This window comes from Sciurus carolinensis, chromosome 15 (assembly GCF_902686445.1).
Source record: "Sciurus carolinensis chromosome 15, mSciCar1.2, whole genome shotgun sequence".
Classification (NCBI taxonomy): Eukaryota; Metazoa; Chordata; class Mammalia; order Rodentia; family Sciuridae; genus Sciurus; species Sciurus carolinensis.
Genome location: NC_062227.1, coordinates 21090691 through 21115710, shown reverse-complemented (window position 1 = coordinate 21115710; position 25020 = coordinate 21090691). Strand labels below are relative to the sequence as shown.

General features: G+C 35.4%; 1 protein-coding gene across 3 annotated transcripts in view; it reads right to left on the bottom strand.

The window, feature by feature from the left end:
* Positions 1 to 25020, bottom strand: part of LOC124965505 (contactin-associated protein-like 3) — a 214094-nt gene that overhangs the window by 24140 nt on the left and 164934 nt on the right. Inside the window, exons 14-21 of one of the 3 annotated variants that reach the window (XM_047526489.1) lie at positions 23522 to 23678; positions 18344 to 18471; positions 12594 to 12764; positions 10888 to 11106; positions 8340 to 8579; positions 7552 to 7782; positions 6195 to 6328; positions 5434 to 5521 (exon numbers count right to left, since the gene is read on the bottom strand). In XM_047526489.1, coding sequence (XP_047382445.1) covers positions 5434 to 5521; positions 6195 to 6328; positions 7552 to 7782; positions 8340 to 8579; positions 10888 to 11106; positions 12594 to 12764; positions 18344 to 18471; positions 23522 to 23678 — 1368 coding nt within the window. The remainder of the gene's footprint in view (positions 1 to 5433; positions 5522 to 6194; positions 6329 to 7551; positions 7783 to 8339; positions 8580 to 10887; positions 11107 to 12593; positions 12765 to 18343; positions 18472 to 23521; positions 23679 to 25020) is intronic. The other 2 variants (XM_047526490.1, XM_047526491.1) reach the window with 2 other exon arrangements.

Sequence of the window (25020 nt, the reverse complement as noted above, 5' to 3'; positions counted from 1 at the left end):
GGAAATAAAATAAAAATGTTGCTTTCCTTACATGATCAAAGTCAAGATGCTATCAGCCTAAAATAGATTCTTATCACTACGTTTTACATAAGTCTTACCGAAATTACAAAGCAAAGGAACCAAAAAGCACATCATGGTCATATGTGATAATCCCATAGCTTCCATTACACTCAAGAGTAGAAAACTGAAAGCTAGTACTCTAAAATAAGGAACAAGAGAACTGCTCACTCTTACTACCTCTGTTCAACGTAGTAGTGGAAATCTAACCAGAGCAATAAGGCAAGAGAAGGAAATAAAAAGCATGAAACTTAGGTGGGCACAGTGCTACATGCTTGTAATCCCAGTTACTTGGGGGTTGAGGCAAGAGGATTGCAAGTTCAAGACCTCGCTTATAAGAAATGCCAAAGGGAATTTTTCAAGATGAAAGTAATAGATTTTGAGACTGTGTCTCAAAATGAAAAATAAAAAGGTTTTGGGATGCAGTTTGGTGGTAAAGCACCCCTGGGTTTAATCCCTAGTACAAGACAAACAACACAATAACAACCATAAAAACTCCCAGAAAACTTAACAAAAACCAAAAACAAAGCAAAAAGCATCCAAATTGGAAAGCAAATAAGTTAAACTGTCCCTGTTTGCAGATGACATGATTTTATATTTTGGAAGTCCTGTAGACTCACCCAAAATCCACTAGAATTGGTAAACAAATTCAGCAAAGTTAGGGATACAATATCAACATGCAAACATCAGTAGATTGCACAAAACAACAAATTATTTGAAGAAGAAATCTTTTAAAATTCCATTTATGATATCTAAAAATAATTAAATTCTTAAGAATAAATTTAACTAAGGAGGTAAATGATCTGTATACTGAAAATCATAAAATATTTTGAAAGAAACTAAAGAAGATATTCCTGGATTGATATTCCTGGATTCAAAGAATTAATATTGCCAAAATGTCATCCTATCCAAAGCAGTCCACAGATTCAATGCAATCTGTATAAAAAGTCCAATGATATTTTTTAAAGAAATAGAAAAGAACCCTAAAATTTATACAGAATCATTAAAGATCAGGAATAACCAAAGGAATATTAGGCAAGTAGAATAAACCTGGGGTCATCACACTACCTAACTTTAAAATATACCACAAGGTATAGTAATCAAATTAGCAAGGTGCTAGAATAAAAACAGACATACAGACCAATGGCACAGAACAGAGAACCCAGAACTATGTACTTATAGCTAACTGATTTTTGACAAAGAGTCCAAGAATACACAATGGGGAAAGGACAGTCTCTACAACAATGGTGTTAGGAAAACTAGATATCCACAGGCAGAAGAATGACACTAGACTTTCATGTCACATCATACAAAAATCAACTCAAAATGGATTGAATAGTTCAACATCCAATCTAGAATTATAAAACCAGTATAAGAATAAATATGGAAAATGCTTCCTGATGACATTCTGGGCACTGATTCTTTGGATATGATCTAAGAAGCATAGGTATCAAAAGCAAAAATAGGTGGGGTACACCCACCAAAAAGCTTCTGTACTGTAAAGGAAGCAGCAAAGAGTCAATCTACAGAATGGAAGAAAACACTTGCAAAGTATGCATCTGATAAAGGGGCTAATACCCCAAACACACCAGGAACTCAAATCAAGAGGAAGAAAAGAAATAACACAATTAGAAAATGGGCAAACACCATGTAAAGACATTTGTCAAAAGAAGACATTCCTATGAATAAAAGTATACGAATAAACACTCAACTTCACTAATCATCAGAGAAATGCAAATTAAAATTACATGAGATATCACCTTACACCTGTTAGTGTGATTATTATTAGAAAGACAAATGATGATAAATTTTGGCAAGACTGCAGAGAAAAGGGAATCCTTGTACATTACTGGTAGAAATAAAAATCACCTGTGACCACTCTGGAAAACAGTATGAGGTGCCTCAGATCATTAAAAGCATAACTACCATATGATCCAACAATCCTACTTCTGGGTATATATCAAAAGGAATAGAAATTATTATGCCAAAGAGCTGTCTCCACTCCTATGTTTATGGCAGTATTATTCATAATTGCCAGGACATATAATCAACCTAAGTGTCTATCAGGGGATGAATGGATAAAGACAATGTGGAACATGCACACAATGGAATACCACTCAGTCTCAACTGCTGAATTTGTTTACCAGTTCTAGCAGTTGTGTGTGTAATATATAGGATTTTCTGAATACAAGGTCATGTCATTTGAAAACAGAAACAATTTAATGTCTTTCTTTTACAGTTTGGATGCCTTTTATTCCTTTGTCTTACTAATAGCTCTATCTGGATTCCAGGAAATTCTATCATTTGCAACTACATAGATGAACCAGGAAGGCCCAGGTACAGAAAGAAAAGCACTTGGTGATTTCACTATGTGTACATGAAATGTAAAAGTTGAACTCAGAGCTGAGGACAGACTGGTGGTTACCAGGGTTGGTGGGGATGGGAGTTAGGGAGCTGTTGGTGAAAGGATATAAAATAAAATACCTGAGAGTCTATTTTAAGCATTTTCCATACAAAAAATGATAAGTATGTGAGGTGATGCATATGTTGATTACAATTTAGCCATTCCACAATGTATACTAATTTCAAAACACCATTTTTAACCTGATTCACTTATATAATTGTTTTCTATTTAAAATTTTAATTAAACAATAAGTATTGAATAACTTGTCATAATTTAGTATGACTTTTTGAAAAATGAATGGTTCTCTCTTTAGTCTACCTGTTGGTCTATTTCACTCTAAGTTAATGAAATTAATTTAATTAAGTTAAAGACAACTCGCTGTCTCCAAATCTGAGAACAAAAATGTGATCATCCTTAGTTTGTAAAAGTAGCAGCTTGGAACAGAAGCCATCTTAAAGTTATCTAAAGCATAAAAATTTGTATTAGCCTTTAATTCAAGATGCATGCCTCTCCATAGAGATGAAATGAAATATTTATTTTATTAGATCAATTGCTTCAGGCTATAAACTTCATTGTCAAATTTCAACTTTATTTTTTTACAACCTGAAATGACATGGTATTGAATATATCACTCAAATAAAAACATTAACATTTTTGGTCCCGTGCCACTGTCCTCTACATTCTAATTGGTAGGAAAATTAAAGTTTAGGTAATAAAATTTATTCTATTTTTTGACTAATATGAATGCTATTCATCTAATATGGTTCACTTCTTAATTTCTATAATCTATTGCATCTTTCTTTATAGACATTAAACTGAAGCTAAATTCTATTTAAAACTATTCCTTTGCCAATTTCATTTACAGAAGACAACTTCCTATGGACGTTTTTGAACACAACTCATTTCTCCTGTCAGGCACTGAAGACACGAAGGGCAGGAAGTTAATTGTGTGTGTGTGTGTTTTGTTTATCAACTGACTCTGTCCTCGTGGTTGGAAAAAAGCAGACTTATTATTCCTAGAGAGCACTGGGAATAAAGAGAAGTTGGCTCACTGAGGGCAGATAGGAACCACCTATGCACTCACAGAACACATCTACTCTACCAAAGTACAGCTCAGGAATGGTGCACCATTCACAGGAAAAATTTCTCATTTCTCTCAAACTAAATGTAGTCACCACAAGCCAGGACAGAGGGTAAAGATCAATAGCAAATTTTTAAAGAAGAAGCAAAGTCTTTTCTACTTGTATGTTTTTAAAAATATACGTATTGATAAATTATAGCTGTGTGTATGAATGAGATACAAAATGGTGATGCTATGATTTTTTGTTACAATGTGGACTGACCAAATTAATTCAACCAACCCATCCATTACCTCAAACATTTTACTGTATTGAGAACATTCAAGATTCAGCCTCCTACTGACATTGAAATGTATAATATTCTGCTCTTTTAAAAAACCTACCTGAGGCTTTGTACTCCTTGATTATCTCAGCATTCACCAGCATGTTAAAAACAATTATAGTTCAGCTGACTGCTGAAAACTGGGTTCCAACCACTGTTTTCTAAAACTCAATACTGCCTTTGAACTTTCTGGAATCTCACAACCTTCTCTAACTGTACTGTTATTCCATGGCTGACAGTTGGACCAGTTTCTTTCATCTTTTTCTCCAATTCCTTCTGGTTTCTTATACTATGCCACTTTCAAATGGAATTAAAAATATACTAATATCATGAAAACACGGATGTCCAGAAATGCCTAGGAAGTGGAGCCAGTTTGCTAGAGACTAGGAAAATAACTAGGGGCACTTCTACACCAGGCTGCAACAGTAATGAACATCTCCCAACACAGAATGTAAAACAACTATCATCATTTTTGTTCCTGTTTTAACTGGTTCAGTCAGATTTCCACACATAAGAAGTAGGGCTAGAGTAACAAATCATGTGAAAAGACAACACTGCAAGCTGTTTGTCCTGTTAATAGAACATCAGGACTAGTTAGATTCTTTATCTACCTTGAAATTGTGATGACAATGCAGAATCACCACTTTGACCTGAAATTCTCCAATCAATTCTTCCAGAAACTTATAAGAAAGAATTCACATACCCTCCTCAATAAACTTAATGTCTCTCATGTGTGTGTGTGTGTGTGTGTATGTGTGTGCATGCAGTGCTGGGGATGAAACTCAGGGTGTTGCCCATGCTAGGCAACTGCTCTACCACTGAGCCACACCCCAACCCTTAATCTCTATTTTTAATGTCATGTGACCAGCACAGAGCTGTCAGTTAGGCTGCACCATCTAAACTTCACACATTTGTTTTTATCGTGTATAGGAACACTTAGAGAGCACTAGGATTCATAATGCTTCCTTTAAAATAACTTGTAAAAATTAATTTTTATTTCTATTTAATTCAAGTTGAAAAAAGAAAAATAAAGACAAAGAATTTGATGCCTAATTAGTAAAGTATGCTTTTATTTTGATGACTTTATGGAAAATAACCATGGGCAAAAAAATATCTGTGAGATATTTAGGCTGTGATTTCACAAGAGTAGCTGAAAGTAACTGACACATATCATTGCAACCCACAATTCTCTTCTCTTAGTCTTATCTAGTTCTATCATTAAATGATTTCTGTATTTGGCTCATGAATAGCATGTAATTTGCAAACTTAATATTTGCTTTGATTTTGGCTTTTTGGAATTGTTAGAAAAATACCAAGTTTCTAATGTCATGCTGATTGCCAAGTGAGGGACTAGGAGTGGGAGAGTTTTTCAAGGAAGACTGCTGCTCCTCTGGCAGGAGGCACTTAGGACTACAGGTGTACACAGACAAGAGTATGGTTTCTACCTTGATTATCACTCACTGGAAATTATGAACATGACAAGGAGCCTCTTTCAGCTTAGTGAAAGCTTCCTGCATTTGCAATTCGGTGCTTCTGAGCCATGTCTTGTGGGGAGACACTCTTCCACTTACCTAAAATCATCCCCAACACAAGGGATTTGACAGCATTGAATTCTGTTCCTGACGACAGGGTGGCTTGTCTCCTTGCATCCTCATTAACCTATTAAACAGTCCACAAGAGGCAGACAGAGAAATGTGAGCAATCTGGATGATAAGAGGATGGTAATCAATGGCAGGCCAAGAAAAATGACAAAGATAAGTGATATGTTAGTGTTATCAGAAAGGTGAAAGAAACCAACTTCAAACAATAGATTATTTAGAATGGAGAAAACTCTTTCTTAAACAATTTCAATAATACATCGGATTCCAGTTATCCTCACTGTCCCTCTATTTTTATTCATGGTTTAAGTAGTTGTAAGTGATACATCAGGAAATGCAATAAGGTATTTTAAATCTCAAAGTTTAATTTATTTACTTAAAAAATATATTCTCATTTTAAGCAATATCTTGACCTTTTCCTTGTGTTTAAATTGCTATAGCATGTTGTTTCGTGTAAAGTGGGAATGGGTTTGTCAACATTCACTATTATAAATTAGGTATTTCTCTATCAAGTCAAGTAAAACATGAGGACGGCTTGCATTTTAAATAGTTGCATTTTAAATTGTTAGTGCTTACTAACAAGAGCTTTGATAATCTCATTGCTAAACAAAACACTTCAATTACATGTTTGTACAAGACTTAGAGAATAATAGTACTAAGTGTATATTTTTGTTATTAAGATGTATTATCAAAATTTTGCCTTAGGTCATACATTGTTGGATTTACCATCTTACCTCTACAAAGACCACTGCAGCTTCTCTGTTAATCTTCACATTGTGAAGTTGCCCATCAGCCAGATTTTTAAAATCAAAGTTAAAAACATCTGGCTCTTTGTGTCTGTCTAGCTTATACCTGATCTGCAAACTTCCTAAAGACAGGGGAAAAAAAATACAATTTTAACCAAAATTTTACAAAAATTGTCCATGCAGATTCTAAATCACATTAAAAAATTTTTTAATACAATTTGAAATCCATGGAGCATTATTTTTGGTGGAGCAATATACACTTCTCCTAGAAAAGTGATCATTTATGAGCTATTTTAGGGCCACATTCTAAATCCAATTACTATTTTAAAAATTAATATCAAACGGATTATAATAAGCAGTCTCCTTTCCAAGATCCTCAATTTTTCTTAACTAAATGAAAAAGTATAAGTTGAGCATATGAGAACTCTGATCAAAGCTCTAAGTCAATTATTAATGTGATATTCATATTATTAAATGGTAAAACTGTAATACTGCATTAATGTTCAGGTTCTAGAACTTCTTTTAATCTGATTTCACTGTATTTTAATGTATTGTTGACATTTTCATAATTAATTTTTTCCTTACATGATCAGGATTTTTTTTCCCTAATGTTTGTGCCATAACAAAGAAATAGGGAAAATAGAAATATGTGATTTGTTGCAGTATCCAAATCTCTCATTTTACGAACTGTGCTCCTTCACAGATGGAGCTCCAAAATTCTCTTAATACCTTATAGGTATTGAATATAGGTATATGAATCCTATGGTTTATACATATCCATGAAACTAGTTTAAGGTTGTTTGTTCTTCAACTGTACACTCCTAGAAAAGCCTTAGCAGGCTTGGGTTGGATGGGTCGTTCTCAACTTTTTCATAAACACATGACACCAGCGATTTCTCAACTACTGATGAAGAACCATAGTATTTATCTGATGCATATGGATATTGGCTTTTCTATGGTTTAAGTACTTCTTTAATTTTTTCTTAGAAGGAGGTGGAAATATTTTCCACATATTAAACAAGCTATTTCAAAGTGAACTACAAAACTCATTTAGATAATTCATGCACAGAAGCACAGGTCCCCTAGCAATTATAGGAGATACAGATTCATACCAAACCCATAAAATAATCTAACGGTTATGGGAGAAAGGCATCTTAATTTCATTGTTGAAATGTTAACTTTTGCCATAAACATTTGAGGTTATAAAGAAAAATAAGGCATCCCTAGTAAATCCAGAGTTGGGAGCATGGTGTTGAATGTCCTGGTTTGTGGCTGGATCACTGAAAAGGGCCCGTGGCTTTACAGTCACACTTTTCTAATTCAGTCTCATGGTTCTCATACTCACCATTTGGAGCAAGGATAACTGAAAGGTACTCCTCGTAGAAGGAGCTCACATACAGCAGTAGGCTGGGAGTCCCTGTAGTTCGGAAGCTCAAGGTGGCTATTTCCCTGGTTAGTGTTAGCTCCTCATGAAATAAAGCTGCCAAGGAGCTGGAGTTTCCATTGAAGGTGTAGTTGTGATGCTCTTGAAAACTGTAGATCACCGAGGAACCAGCTCCAAAATAGGCAGAAATCTCTGGACAAGATTTTTGTTATGTTAGCAATATGCAAGACAATATGCTTGCTTCATGCACATTTTGAAAAAAAACTCTAATCCCTCAATATCCCAAGAGAGAAAATTATAATGGCATTTTATGGTTTCATTTGCTGTTTCATTTACTCTTACAATTTTTAATAGTATTATTTATCTAATAAAATATTACACATAGATAACTCATTCTCCCTTACTCCCATAACTTGAATTTATAACAATGAATATGTTATTGTTGCCTTCAAAATGCTTCATCTTAGATTTACATGAAATTAAATCTTTAATTTAAATGTATGATTCAGAGGTTATTGCTCTCCGTAGGGTGTTTCACTACGGTAGTCCAGAAATGCCTGCTATCAGAGCTAACAGAGGAAGTCACTGGCTTCTCAAAAACGACTCGTATCTTTTCCCAAATTGCACAGAGGATTTGGGACAGAAACTATTTCGAATCATCACATAGAGTTGCTTTGTCCTTTCTTAGTAGCATCAAATGCCAGAACATTCTTCATGCTATCCCTGTAACTTGCTTCTTGGCCACTCACCATGTGAGCAGAATGGGCCCTCATAGGCAGAGGAGGCACAATCACAAGCCACCCCTCTGTGCCTTTCTCGGCATCTCCCACCATTGAGACACAAGTGTCCATAGCTGCTGCAGTGTCCTGAACACCCTGGCTCCACTCCTGGTGTCACCTTGGCTCTTTCCTCCAGGTCCAGAGCCATCCCGTTCAACTGCAGGGACCGAATGCACCCCAGAAAGCCCCTCTGCCTGCTGGCCGTTCCACCTGCAAGGGAAACACTGCAAATGGCAGCAAGTTCCTCCTGTGCTATTGGCAAGTCGACACTGTCCACCTGAGGCCTTGTGGAGAAGATCAAAAACCAGGACCTTTAAAAATGTTCTCTAAACAAATGCAATTTTGGAAACATAGACTGTGACCAAATGTTGAGAATTATTAAACGGTACTGAACAAACCACAAATATAAATATACTTTTAAAAGTCGAACTTAGTAAATATTCTAAAAATACTTTTTCAAGTTACATTTAAAAAGATGTTTACATTATTCCTTTATAAACACAAAATAAAGATCCCTGATCATTTTTAAATAGCTTAAATTTATAAAAACTATGATGTGCCTTGAAAGGTTATATAGCTGAAAATCTCTCTATATATGAACTTCTTCATTTGAAGAGCTCTCAGCACTAAAGTTGTGAAGAGGAACTGAGGAGGGAGCAACAAAGAAGATACTAGGTTGAAACTATGATCAAGGACCCTAGGCCTACTGGCTGGACCCCAGTACTTCAGAGTCATGGTGGTGTAACATAACCTGAACACTATGCACTGCTGCATTTTTCTTATGTCTCATGTGAGTATAAGGTGATAATTCTCAAACATGGAAGCACAGGTATTAACTGCAGAGCTTGTTAAAAAACACAGATGTGGGGTTTATATCTAGGGTACCCCCAAATCTGAACTTTCAACTAGCTTCTCAAAGCATTAGAAATCTTACCCTAGTAGGGATGCTAATTCTAAGTGAATTTCATGCAAACTTGGCTTCAAGAAATTTCATTAATTATCCTTAGGATTATAAATCAGAAAATAAAATCATTTAAACTGAGCTGTAGTTTGATGATTTGAAGTGAAGCTTTATACCAATAAGAACTAATTGTGCTTGACATCAATTTTTAAGGAATCATGGGTTATATACTCCCCACCCTCCCATACACAATCACTTGAATTCACTGAATAGCATTAGACCCTCCGTGGTGTAGGTATCTTCCAGCTTATTAATTTGTGATTTATATTTGTTTTATTGGACTTTGCTCTCATTTACTTTAAAAGATATGAGAAATGACTGAGAGCTACTTGGTTCATCTGCTTACTTTCCAAATTAGAATAAAGTTGCTTGAAAAATAATGTAATGAAACATTTTTTCCTTTGGGAAAAACAAACAAAAATAAAATAACAAAAAAAAAATACAGGGAAGATTTCCCATTGTCCAGAGCTATCTCCCCACCAATCCTCTATACTGGGAATGAAACCAGGGACCATTTAATCACTGAGATACATTCCCAGCTCTTTTTAAAATTATTATTTAATTTAATTTTTTTTTTTTAATTTTGAGAGAGGGTCTCACCAAGTTGTAGAAGCTGGCCTCAAACTTGTGATCTTTGCCTCACAAATCACTGGGATTATAGTCATGTGCTACTGTGCACAGTCAGAGCTGTAATCTTTAAAGAATAGGCAGAGGAATAAAGAAGTCAGACATGGTCATGAACATGGCTAGTGTGAACATAGAGAAGCAGAGGCGAATTAGGACAAAGGAAGTTAGGAGCTAGAAGGGTAGACTTCGTGCCAGGGACAGACACACCAGATGACTTCTGTGTCTTGGTCTCCTGTAGTCTGTTTTAGAGGGTGCCCTGGAGGATTTGGTCCCAATTGCAAGGCAGGTTCTCTAATTCCACTGAGATGTGAAATAGAAGAAATGGATAAAAATGGCTAAATGTTCTATAAAATAGTATTGTTGAGAAATATCTGAAGAAAATGCAAATTGGCTATCACATTGAGTATAAATTTGGAAATTAGCCCAACACATGTAGATTTCTAATTGGGTCAGTTTGGGTTTCTGTGGTTCAAGTCGGTCAATCTCTCTGAGGCTGCATTATCTTGTCACTAATGGGTGCAAAAGCATCTGTGAAAGGATATATTAAATATTAAGTACAAAGGTCTTGCAAATGGTGCCGCAGTCTCTGCTGTCATCATTGCTGTTTGTTATTATCACTTTTTTTTTTTTTTTTTTTATACTGAGGATTGAACCTAGAGATCTTAACCACTGAGCCCCTTTTTATATTTTATGTAGAGACAGGGTCTCACTGAGTGGCTCTTAATGCCTTGCTAAGTTGCTAAGGCTGGCTTTGAACTCGTGATCCTCCTGACTCAGTCTCCTGAGTCGCTGGAATTACAGGCATGTGCCACCAAGCCCAGCTTATCACTGCTATTTTTTGTTGTTGTTGTTGTTTGTTTGTTTGTTTATATTTTCTTTTAGTCCAGTTGCACTTAAAGCACAGATCAGTTAAAAACCAACAGTACTCACCAATGAAAAGCTGGCTGTTGAGCTGCAAGCGGCGGTGCCCACCAGTGGGGGCAGGCTGAAACTTTTGAGGGAGCTGATCCACTTGGAGAGATGCTTCTTTAACATTCCTTTCAGCCCTTACATGGTGCCAGCGGTTGTCATTAAAGGGGGTGGGTGACCATACTTTGACCTCACAAGGACCATTCCCCACATCAAAGGAAAAGGTCACTTCTGTGGGAGCTGGAAAGCATAGATAAGAAAGTTAATTAGAAAGGAAGAAAATGTAGTCCTGAATGGACATGAGAACAGTATCATGGCATGCTCATAATGAACAGGACAGTGATGCAAGAAAGTATTACTTGGGGTTGGTGAAGAGGGAAAAATAAATTTGAATCCTAGAGAAAAAAAAACAAAACTGATTTTAATACATTCTTCCTCAGAGTTTGTTGTGGTTTAGATATGAGATGTGCCCCAAAAACTCATGTGTGAATCAATGCGAAAGGGTTTAGAGGTGAAGTGATGGGGTTATGAAAGCCTTAACCTAATCAGTGTGTTAATCCATTAATAGGAATTAACTGATAATAAGTAACAGTAGGCAGGTAGAGTGTGGCTGGAGGAGGTTGGTCCTTGGGGACATGCCTTTGGGGCTTATATTTTGTTCTTGGTAAGTAGAGCTCTTTGCTTCCTAGTACCAGGTCCTGAGTTGCTTTCCTTCTCCACTCTCTTCAGCCATCATGTTGTACTTCATCTCAAGTCCCAAAGATTAGAGTTGGTCATCTATGGACTGAGCCATGAGCCCTCAAATAAACTTTTCCTCCTCCAATTGTTCTTGTCAAGTCTTTTGGTTACAGCAGTGAAAAAGCTGACTAAAACACAGTTTATTATTCATCTTGCTAAGCTCTAAACAGCAGAGATATTTACCTATAGAAAGAAATCTAGCAGGTGATCTGGCTTCATATATAAAAGATTTTGCTTAAAGGTGATTTTAAATTTCATATGATTTAAAAAGCTTTAAGTGAAAAATTTGACAAAAGAAATAAGAAATAAAGATTTGAAATAAGAAATGAGGATTTGCATATATGACTATATAATGTGACCAGTTAATGCAATCAATTAATTTTTAATTTAGTAGAAATTAGTTACTTGACCAGTCTGGTTTGATCTCCTGACTTCACACAGAAGTAAGGTAGCAGTATGTTGTATGTCTAATGAGATGTTGTTTCACTCTTTACTTGTTATGGTTTGGGTGAGTGAGCCCCAAAGGCCTTGGTGTTATTAAAGCCTTGGCCATCAGTGTGGCACTATTGGGAAGTGGTGCAACCTTTGGGAGGCAGGACCTTTCCGGGAGGTCTTAATGTCATTGGGAGGGTATGGGGCCCTAGTCCTTTCCTTTTTCTCTTTCATTCCTGGCTCATGAGGTAAACATATGCTCCCATGATGATGTGCTGCCCTCACTAGCGGTCCAACACTATGGGGTCACTCTATTTTGGGCTGAAACCTCTAGAGTCTTGAGATAAAATAAACCTTTCTAAGTTAATTAGCTCAGATATTTTGTTAAAATGATAGAACACTCACTTTTTAAGATGACTATCTAAAATCATGGAGTTTTAGTATTTATAAAAATATACTTAATAAGGAAGCATGGCAGCAGATTAGGAATGAGAATACTAATGGATTTATTGCTCATCACTGAGCATCCTGTGGCTTTGTCAGCAGTGGCAACTCACCGCGCAGCTCTAGCCTGATAAAGTCTGTAATGCCCAGGTTCTCTACAAACACCCCAGAAGAAGCTGTTGTCTTAAAAAAGAAGGACACATCAGCACTGAGCTCTCCACGGAATGTAGGGAAATGAAGATACGAAGTCTCAGTATTGAAGGAAGCTGAATTCCAAAACGAATCTGTTTATAAGAAGAAAAAAAAATGATCACGAGTGAAAGTAATAGCAAAACAATTGCATTTTATGTTTCTAGCATTTGTTTTTACCACTGAATGCATTACTTACTCATGGAAGTCTTCATTGTGAGGTTCTTCGGGACATGAAGCCATGACATGAATATTCAAGTGGTATTACTTAGATTGTTAAGATTCTGTACATGGATAACTGAGTAGAGGGGTAATCACTACAGAAATGGTCTGTATTTTTAAGCACAATTTTACTTATAATTTAAGGAGTAAAAATGACCCTTTTTAAATTTTAACACATGCATTAATTTGTGTTACTTTTGCCAAAATTGGGAAATTTCCTTCCTTCTATCCCCCTAAAATCACTCTTTCTCCCTCATACCTAACCCCTGGCAGTCCCTCTCTGTCTCTAGAGTTTGCCTTTTCCAAAGGTCATATAAACGGAGTGAGGTACTTCGTAACCTTTCAAGACTGGCTCCTTTCACTCAGTAGAATGCCTTTGAGATCCACTAATGCTGTTGTACATATCAATATCTGCTTCTTTCTCCTGCTGACTTCCCTAAAGTGGATAGGCTATATAGTTTGACCACACTGAAGAACAACGAGCATCATTTTCAGACTTGGGAACAGAACTGCTATAACATTTGTGTACATTTTTTCTGATGAACATAAGTTTTCATTCCTCCAGGTTAGTAAATACCCCATAGTGGAATTTCTGGATCATATGGTAGGTATGTATGTAACTCTACAAGAAACTGTCAATTTTCTAGAGAGGCTGTATATTTGTTATTTCCATCAACAATGTATAAGAGATTTGGTTGTTTTTACATCATCACCAGCACTTGATATTGTCAGTTTTTATTTATTTATTTTTTTATTATTATTATTTTTTTAGCAATTCACATTGGAGTGTTGTGGTACCACATTTTTGGCTTAATTTGCCTTCCCTAATGGTTGATGTTATAGATCTTTTCATGTACATCTGTGCCATTCTTTTTTCTTTCTGATGAAATGTCTGCTTAGTATGGGAGATTCAACATCTTTCCTATGTTGAGTTTTCCAATCATGGACACAGTATGTCTCCTCACTTATTTACATTACTTGATTCTTGTCTTCAATCTTTTATAGATTTCGAGTTAACATGTTTTGTTACATGCCAGTAGGGTTTGTGTGTGTGTATGTGTATGTGTTTAAATTTGAGATTTTCTGTGAAAATAGTTATATATATATGAGCATGGGAGCAAGAAAGAAAAGCATTTTCCACATATACATATATGTATAAAAATATGTATTTGTGAGTAGAATTTTCTTTGTTTCCAATCTGTACATATTTATTTATCTTATTACATAATTGTGCTGCTTAGGACTTTCATTATGATAGAATTGTTGAATATAAGTGATGAAGTTGGATAACTTTATCTTGTTCTCAATCTCAGGGGAAAAAAGAATTCAGTTTTTTACTATTAATTACATGCTAGCTTTATTTTGTGTAGATATTCTTTCTTGGGCTAAGAAAGTTCTGTTTCTGGTTTGCTAAGAATTTTATTATAAATGCTAGCATGATCTAAATTATTATGGTGCATTAGTTATCCTGATAATTCAGGATACCATGTTTAAATCAATTGATTCAGAAAAACACCTTGACATGTAATTTTTATTATCTAGACCGTTGATCATAACATTCAGAAACACTCGGACTTTCTCCCAGAGCAATCCCTTGTGCAGGGTCCCATGGAGGACCTTGGTCCCATAGGCCCCACCAGGACCTTCCTGTCTCAGAGGTCAGCATGGTCACTGTTGGCCTTGGTGGACACTGTATTTTGGTTCTTCCTCTGATTCAGGCAAAATTGTTGGGTTCTGGGCAGAGCACTGGCGTGATGAGATGGCATTTACTCTGGTGGCTGTGCTCAGAACAAGCCTGAGTGAACAGAGACAGGCAGGCAGAACATTTCTTGAATGGAAAAACAATCTAGGTCAGGGAGCAATGGAGATGGTGAGATGTGGTCAGATTCTGGATCCATTCTTGAAGTTAGCATCATCAGGATTTGCTGATGAATTGGATGTGAGTTGTGATGAGAGTGTGAGAGGAAGAGAGAAGGTACAAGTGACCAATGGTCTCAGTGTAAGGGACAGTGAGAAGAATGGAATTGCTGTGCCCCAAAGTAGGGAAGGTTGTGGAAATGCTTTTCTTTCTCACTCTCATGCTTTGTCAGGGTTATACTGAAGTACATATCAAGATGCAAGCAGAGTCGCATCGTCCAGTCAGATGCACAAATCTGAAGCTCAGAGACTGGACTTAAGGTATCAATGGGATCACTGAGTATTTAAAGCCAGGAGACTGATGGGAAGAAATCAGTCTCATGCTGAGAAAGACAAGGTTGAGGGGAACCAAGAGCATCCTAACGTGATAATGAGATAAATACTGTAGAAAAAAGGAAGCAAAGAGGGAAGGAGGGAAATGAGGACTTTGTGTTATGCTGGCTGCCAAGTAAGGAAAGTGAATTAAAAAGTGAATCATGATGGAGTCCAAAGTGGCTGGCTAGTCCATTAAGAGGAAAACTGAAAAATAATAATTGGATTTAACAACATCAGGGTCACACTAGTTACCTGGAACAGAGCAGTTTGTCGGGAGTGAGGGAGGAGAAGCCTTGATGGAGTTTATTTAGAGAAAATAAAAGGATGGGAATTGACACATTTTATCTTTTGTTTTTCAGGAAGTTAGGGTCATCAAGGTTCCTGGGTAACATTCAGAATTAATTAATACATAATAGGATTAATTAATACCTAATGGTATTCTGCCTATAATGGCCTCTGCCCTTTCAATTTCTCATTATCTTCTGGGTTTTAGGCCTATCAGCATTCATCAAAGTACTTGTACTTAGAACATAGTAGTCATCCCTAATTATATAATCCAAAATCTGAAATGAACCAAAATCATAAACTTTTTGACTACTGACAAAACAAGTAGAAAATTTCACCCCTGACCTCATGTGATGAGTTGCATTCAAATGCAGGTGAACTAAAAATAATGTGTGAAATCAGTGCAATGTGCATAGGTATATAAAAAGCAGGAATGAATTTACTGTTTAGACTTAGGTCTCATTCCCAAGATTTCTCATTATACATATGCAAATATCCCCAAATCCAAAGAAAAAAAGAAACAAATAATAAACCTGAAATCTAAAATGATTCTGGTCCCAAGTATTTTAGATAAGGAATTTAAAAGAATTAAAAGTTTGCTGCCAAGCACAGTGCACATGCCTATAATGCCAGAAGTATTGCAAGTTTGATGCCAGCCTCAGCAATTTAGAGAGACCCTCAGCAACTTGAAACCCTGTCTTAAAATAAAAAATAAAAAGGGCTGGGGACATGGCTCAGTGGGAAAGAACCCTTGGATTCAGTCCCCAGTATGGGGGGGGGGGGGAAAGAGAAAGAAAGAAAAAGTTTGTTAACCAAGTGACAAATATTTTGATGATTCAATTAATCTTTACAGCTGTCGTCTTATTTAAATACAGCATAATTTTTATACATAAGTGATGAATCTCTGGAAAGAAAATTTAGGAAAACTACCCCATTCACAATAGCTTCGAAAAAAATAAAATACTTGGGAATCAATCTCACAAAAGAGGTGAAAGACCTCTACAATGAGAACTACAGAACACTAAAGAAAGAAATTAAAGAAAACCTTAGAAGATGGAAAGATCTCCCATGTTCTTGGATAGGAAGAATTAATATTGTCAAAATGACCATACTACCAAAAGTGCTATACTGATTGAATGCAATTCCAATTAAAATCACAATGACATACCTTATAGAAATAGAACAAGCAATCATGAAATTCATCTGGAAGAATAAGAAACCCAGAATAGCTAAAGCAATCCTTCGCAGGAAAAATGAAGCTGGGGGTATAGCAATACCAGAACTTCAACTCTACTACAAAGCAATAGTAACAAAAACGGCATGGTATTGGTACCAAAATAGACAGGTAGATCAATGGTACAGAATAGAGGACATGGACACAAACCCAAATAAATACAATTTTCTCATACTAGACAAAGGGTCCAAAAATATGCAATGGAGAAAAGATAGCCTCTTCAACAAATGGTGCTGGGAGAATTGGAAATCCATATGCAACAGAATGAAACTAAACCCATATCTCTCACTGTGCACAAAACTAAACTCCAAATGGATTAAGGACCTCAGAATCAGACCAGAGACTCTGCAGATTATAGAAGAAAAAGTAGGTCCAGATCTTCAACATGTCGGCTTAGGACAGACTTCCTCAACAGGACTCCCATAGCACAAGAAATAAAAGCAAGAATCAATAACTGGGATAGATTCAAACTAAAAAGCTTTCTCTCAGCAAAGGAAACTATCAGCAATGTGAAGAAAGAGCCTACAGAGTGGGAGAAAATCTTTGCCACTCATACTTCAGATAGAGCACTAATGTCCAGAATATATAAAGAACTCAAAATGCTCTACACCAAGAATACAAATAATCCAATCGACAAATGGGCTAAGGAAATGAACAGACACTTCACAGAAGAAGATCTACAAGCAATCAACAAACATATGAAAAAATGTTCAACATCTCTAGTAATAAGAGAAATGCAAATCAAAACCACCCTAAGATTCCATCTCACCCCAATAAGAATGGCGATTATCAAGAATACAAGCAACAACAGGTGTTGGCGAGGATTTGGGGAAAAAGGTACACTCATACATTGCTGGTGGGGCTGCAAATTAGTGCAGCCACTCTGGAAAGCAGTGTGGAGATTCCTTAGAAAACTTGGAATGGACCCACCATTTGACCCAGCTATCCCACTCCTTGGCCTATACCCAAAGGGCATAAAATCAGCATACTACAGAGATAGCTGCTAAATTCACAATAGCCAGATTGTGAAACCAACCTAGATGCTCTTCAATTGATGAATGGATAAAGAAACTGTGGTATATATATACAATGGAATATTACTCAGCCATGAAGAATGATAAAATTATGGCATTTGCAGGCAAATGGATGAAATTGGAGAGTATCATGCTAAATGAGATAAGCCAATCTCAAAAAACCAAAGGATGAATGATCTTGCTGATAAGTGAATGATGACACATAATGGGGGGTGGGAGGGGTTAGTGTTAGGGTTAGAGTTAGGGTTAGGGAGGGGGGCAAGAATGGAGGAAGGAAGGACTGTATAGAGGGAAAAGAGGGGTGGGAGTGATGGGGGAAGGGAAAAAATAACAGAATGAATCAAACAACATTACCCTATGTAAATTTATGATTTACAAATGGTATGCCTTCACTCCATGTACGAACAGAGAAACAACATGTATCCCATTTGTTTACAATAAAAAAATAAATAAATAAATACAGCACAAAAGAGATTATATTTCTCAAAAGATTATATTACCCAAAAGTAATATAATTTATCTTTTTTCTCCAATATAATTACATTTTTTATCTGTTAATATATTCCTATGAAATACAGATGACTAAAACAGATAGTCTTTTTATAAAAAGTTAATCTCTCATAAAACATTGACCATGTATTATTAGGCCCCTCTGACTGCTACTTACTGTCCCCTTGGCAGAGCAGAGGCCCCAGGGTATAAGCTGCTTCAGAGTGTGGCCGGCCTGCATCTGTCATCACAACCTGAGTGACTGGCAAGTGCTCCTTATGGGAAAGGACTCCAGTGTCACTGGTCCTAGGAAATAAACACAACCATCTCAACATTATTCAGAATAACATAAGAAATTATAATTTTTCATTGCAGTTCAAGAGGTATTAAGCAAATTTGTAAGTACATATACTAGGGAAATCAAACTGCTCATCTTAACACTTAAAAGCATAAGCATGTACCTGAGGATAGGAGATCACTGTTCATGCACCTGACCACTGAGAAGGAAGTGGACAAGTTCAGAAATGTGGTCATGGGTGCAGGTGTGAGGTTACATTCTTAAAGTAATTAAGTGGCTCATGAGATTCTGTCCAGTTCAACCACTGTGTAGAATTTAAATCCAGAACTTATGCAAAGAAGAGCAATCTACCTTCACAAATACAAACAAGACAAAAGACACCTGACAAGATTTAGAATTTCAATCCTCATCATTTTATTACAATAGTCTCCATTTATCCGTGGTTTCACTTTCTGCAAGTTCAATTACCCATGGTCTGCCTTGTTGAAATATATTATTTGTTTTGACTCTTTCAAGGGAGAGAACCAAATTCACTTAATTTTTATCATAGTATATTGTTACAATTAGTTATTATTATTAATCTCTTACTGTGACTAATTTATGAACTTTATCAAAAATATACTTTATACACATGAAAAAAACAGCATGTATATATGTAAACATAGTACATGTACATCTACCTGTGCATATACTGTGTGTACATATACTTTGTTCAGTACTATGTGTGATTTCAGGCTTCAATTGGGGTCTTCAGGATATGGGGGGACTCTTGTACTAAAGCTTTAAAAATTCCTATTATGGTTATTAGGTACTTTCCTACTTGCTGATGTCATAAACTTAAAAACAAAAAAATTATACTGACTCAAAACCAAGATGAAGGTAGGATAGATATAATATGCTCAAAATTAATACGTGGGATAATGTATGAAAAGTGCTTTGTCAACTTTTGTCATCGTCCACTCATTCAACAAACACTTGTTCAACATTTTCTATCTGCCAGAATCTGTGTGTTGGGGATATGGACATAAAAAAAAAAAACTATCAGTACCCCTAGGAAATTTGTGGATACTATCAATATAATAATAGCAGCAGTGATATTATTATTATGTAATTTAGTATATGGGTAAACATTAATATCTATGTTTCTAATACAGAAACGATTAGAATAGGAGCCAGAGTCCCTGGATGGTAAGCTGGTGATCAACAACTTCCCCTCTGGGTAAAATAAGATTTTCCTATACCTTGTAAGCTGTCTGTACTTTTTATTGTATACTTTAATTACATATGCATTTATAATTTATGGACAAGTAAATTTTTATCTAGTTTATCTTTTTGATGTCCCATATCTGTGTAGAAACTAGTAAGTCTTAATTCCTAAGAATTACAAAGCTCTCACTTACTCCAGAATATACAAGTTGAAGCATAGAAAAATAACACTTTTGCAGGTCAAAAAAAAAAAAAAAAAATTCCAGGAATTTAACATGGTTCAACCTAATAGCTCTACAGAAATGAATCTGAGTAATTTATTAATCATTCCAATTCTATTTAGCCACAAAATATTCTTTTGAGATAGGAAAGTTAAAATTACTAAAACTTTAATCCTGTTTAAAATAGTAAAGTAACTGGTAGTGCATATGGTGTTATGAAAAATAGGAGATGAATACCCTGTAATTTAAAAAAGAGTTTTATTGAATCAATTCATTTCAAAATATTAGACTAAATAAGTAAGACCCTATGTTTCCTGCTAAGCAGAAAACACACAAGCAGATTATAACAAGTACATCAACATCTGGTTTGTCATAGATCAGGTGTTCAGCAAGTTAAAAAGTACCACCAGACTATGGGGGAAGTCGGTCTGCCCACCTAGTTTCCATCTTCACCGTGATCCTAGGTTCTTTCCCCTCACTGTTTATATAGAGTTTAGAGCTAAGTTGGAAAAAATCATAAACAAATATTTGGCATTTGTCTGGAATTAAATCAAAGAAAGCACTTGAGGGAGAGGTATCCAGTTTTCTTATGCATGGCAGTAGAATCTTATTTCCATTCATTTAGGTCCTCTTAAATTCTCATGATCAAGTTTATGCTATCTTTTCCATCAAAGACTTACATTTTTTTTTCATCTTTATTCCAAGTTGTCATACCCTTTGCTGATTATGCAAATAGCTTTTATAACATTCTCTTATGGAGTCATGTTCTTCATAGGAATTCAAATTCAGCTGCTTTACTAGATTCCCATTAATTTTAATAATTTTCTGGGGATTTTTGTTTATTTCTCATGAATAATATAATCTTTATTGCCTTGTTTCTAATATTGTACTTTTGAATATGTATTTTTAATATTTTTACTATTCATTTCTAACCAAGTTGCATTGTGATCAGAGAAATTGTCCATATGCTATTAATTCTTGTAAAAGGTTTTGAGTTTTGCTATCTGAATACTGAATAACCAGTTTGCAAAACGTTAGATAAAATGATGCATTCTTTAGTTTTATATGTATAACAAATTGAGCTATTAATTTTGTTTTAAAATAGTCTGTCTTCTTACTAATTATTTTCCAGCCTGCTTTACCAATTACTAACAGATGTGAGTTTCAACCTTTTCCTATCAGTTAATTTGTGAATTTCTTCTTGCAGTTCTGTCAATTATTTTTTTTAAATAATTTTGAGTCATTTTTATTAGAAGTGTACAAATTTATAACTTAGTTATTTCTGGTAAAATTAAAAAAGTATAATCTTTGTCCAAAATTGGAATTTTTAAATTTACTTGATTTTGTGCATATTTTCCTGATAAACATATTTTTTTAACCATTTCACTTACATTATTTCTGTGTGTGCAGACAAGATATGCTTGCTTTCATTCAGTTTGACATGTCTAGATTTAAATGCAGATTTTCATCATACTCTTTTCTTTGTGCATGACTGTGATCTTACTCTGATCTTATTGTGCTGCTTGTTCTTTTTAAATCTCATTTCCTATCTTCTTTTGGATTAATTGAGCTTGCAAAATTGTTTTTTTCCCCCCTTGCCTCCTTGTTTTCCTTTTTAATATGCCAAGCAAACATCCCACCACTGAGCTGCAACCCCAACCTCCCCAGTTTTTCCTTTCTTTCCTCTACTGATTTTTTTTTTTTTTTTTTTTTTTTTGCGGTACTGGGGATCGAACTCAGGGCCTTGTGCTTGCGAGGCAAGCACTCTACCAGCTGAGCTATCTCCCCAACCCTCCTCTACTGATTTGAACTTATTGTCTCTGTATTTATTCTTTTAGAGGTTACATTTAAAAATCTAATGCATATGCTTGAAGCAATTTAATGCTAATACCCCAAGTTCAAATTTCAATATTTTCACTTCTCAACATTCTCTTGGTTATTCTGTCAATTACAATCATCTTCCTTAATAGATTAGATGATTGCTTTCTCATGTTTTAATTCCATGTAGCTATATATGAAATGCAGCTATATATGAATAGAGCTACATGTTCTTGAGTTCTACTATTTATTTTTTGGCCTCTGAGTTTACAAATATCTTTTCTCAGTATTTCTTTTTCATCTGAGACTTTCCCTATTTGGTCATTTTCTTTCCTTTTGAAAGTTGTTCTTAGAAATTCCTCCTGCCGGGTGTGTTGCCAGTAAAGTTCTCAGTATCTGATTGCCTGTGAGGATCTTCATTTTTATCACTCATTTTTGAAAACAGCAGCTGAGTGAAAATTTTGAGATGAATAATAATTTTATTTCCAACTGTGAAGAGAGTGTTTGTGCTCCACAGTTCTTTCCTTTCAGAAGTCTTCCATCTCTTCCATTCAACATTTTCTTTAATGTTCTTTAATTTCACCATAGTATGTCTAGATATGGATTTGCTTTTATTTATCCTGCATGGTAATTCAGTATTTTCTCTAGTCTAGAAATTTCTTAGCTATTTAATATTGAATCTTCCTAATTATGTCACATCTTCTTTAAAAATTTCAGGCAGACACGTGTTCTCTCTTCTCTACGCCACTCCTCTCCTCTGCACCCCTTCCGAGGTTCCCAATTTGTTTCTTTCTGTGCTACAATCCATGGAATTTGTTTACATGTATTTTTCATTTCGCCAGCCTTCAAATCATTTGTGTTCAATATTTGATCCAATAAGTCTTAAAAATTTTCATAAAAAATAATTTCATATCCAATTATTTGTTTGGTTCTTTTGTAAATTGCAACTATCTTCATTAATAATATTTGATTGTCTCATGTTCCAGCTCCATTGCTTACTTTTCAAACAGCTCACACATTTATTTTACATTTCTAATTATATTTATCTGGGACGTTTAAGTTTCTAATTTTCCTCTTTGTGGTTTCTTCTGCCTCTCACTTTCTTTTGTGTTTTGTAATATTGGAATGTGTGCTTCTACTTGGAGGCATTTTATCTGTGAGAATCCTGTGACGCCTGCACTAAGGAGGAGGGCAGACCTGCAGTAAGAATATCTTGTAATTCTATGACAAGCTGTTGGTGCTACCAACCTCTGGCCATGGTAATTTAATTCTGAGACCATCTATGTATTGCAAATTTGAATTAAAAATGTGAGGACATGTCTAGACATGAGTTTTCGGAAAGTTAATTTTTTCTATCTCATGTGCTAACTGGAAGATTTGTTCTGGTTCACCTTTTCATTGGGTTTGTAGTCTTTTGAGACCTCCAACTGTAGGGAAAATTTAGAGTTCCATATATCCCTTTCATGGGTACGAGGCCTTTTCTGGTTTTCCTCATGTGGCCATTTAAGGATTTAAGGGGTCAAAAACCAACTAAAGATCAGGCATGGACACTCAATTTAACTTTACTTCCACTGAATGTGAAACATTAATCTTGTATTTCCATTTTGTTTCATTAGAAAAATAACATAGAAACAACATCTTGATATTTTAGGCCTCAGATGAATGATATCATACACATCAAATCATATTCTTTAACTTCTTAGGGAATTCTTTATTGTCCTTATTGTACCTTCTTATCTTATTTCTGCCTAAGGTGCATAGTTTAAGCAATAAAAAAATTACAGTTTGCACAGCGAAAGCATGTGGAAATCACCATTCATCCCGGTCAGCATCACAGTTGCAGTGATATTGAGAATCAATGCAGTTCCCCTCTAATCCACAAGTACACTTTTGAGCATCAGGCAGAGAACCTCCCCAGTAAGTGTGTGTTTCATTGGTTCTTCCAACCCACCAGCTCACTGGGGTTCCATCTGAAAGACAAGTATGAGAAAGGTGACACCTACTTTGCCCCCCACTACCTGCCTCCCCATATCATTCCTTTATTCCCCTCTATGTAAAAAATAGACTGTTTTAGAAGTGATCACATATTTATCTCTATACAGGAGAATTTTTTAAAGAACTTTTGAATGTTTAAAAAACTTTTTAAAATCGAGAATTGTTACCATGTTTTCTTCTTTTATTAGAATATAAGAATGATATTTACAAATTTCACTTGAAGATTCCAATTATATTATTTCTCAGGAAATAATATTCAAAATACAATTGAATACTAAAATAATAACCAGACTACTTTATACATTGAACCTGAAATCTGTTTGAGATCCTAAAATACCATGAAAGAATGTTATTATGCAAAATATGATTTCTTTTACCTTTTTTATTAGTTAAAATAACAATGATACTTCCTATTGTGTGTTGAAAATTCCTTCAGGACACATGTTTGTGCTTTTTCTTCTACTAAATGGCTTGGCTGTTTATTTGGAAACTATAGAGATTCACCTCCTTCATACTCGAACACGAATCTTAGGACAACTTTGAGCCAACTACATCTCAGTCCTCCAGTACTACCTCCTCAGGGCCACCATATAACTCAGCCACAGAGCTAGAGGCCACCTCCATGCTAAGGGCCTCACCTTAATGCTAAGGACACTGGCAGTCACCAGTCCAGGTGAGGGTAAGGTTGACCAGAAAATGGGTGGCTTGCAGGTGGAGAGAGGTACTTTCCCCCTCCACAGAGAAGCAGGATCAGAGGCAAAATGGAAGCGACATTAAATCAGTTGCAAAGATGCTTGTCCTTTTCAGCATATTCTTTCGAACCCATCAGCTGTCACCATTAGGCTACTACTGAGAATCTGGAATGGGACCTCTTTTCTCCCTAACTCACAAGCAGCACAACTCTTGATGGCTCCCTGTTAGAGGAGCCCTCTGCTACTGCTGACAACACCTCAGCTTGCAAACATACCAAATGCATTTATCACCACCTAGCTCTGGACCAGTGGATGAGGCATGTGCAAAGAATCAGTAGCAACCATCTTTTTCCTTTTTAAAATGTGTTACAAATTTATCTCTAGGTGGCAGAACTTTTAACAGATATTTTATAGATGTATTCAAAATTCCATTTAAAAATAATTTTTCAACATTTATTCTTTCATAGATTGAACAGCAAAGAAATCCTTATATATAAATGGATAATTTTGTGTTTATATTGGAGTTTATAATTTTATTTATAAATTAAGAGTGTTTTTAAAGGTATAGAATGCTCCACTCAAGATATATTTGAGTGACAGAGAGGATTTGTATAGGGAGTGATTT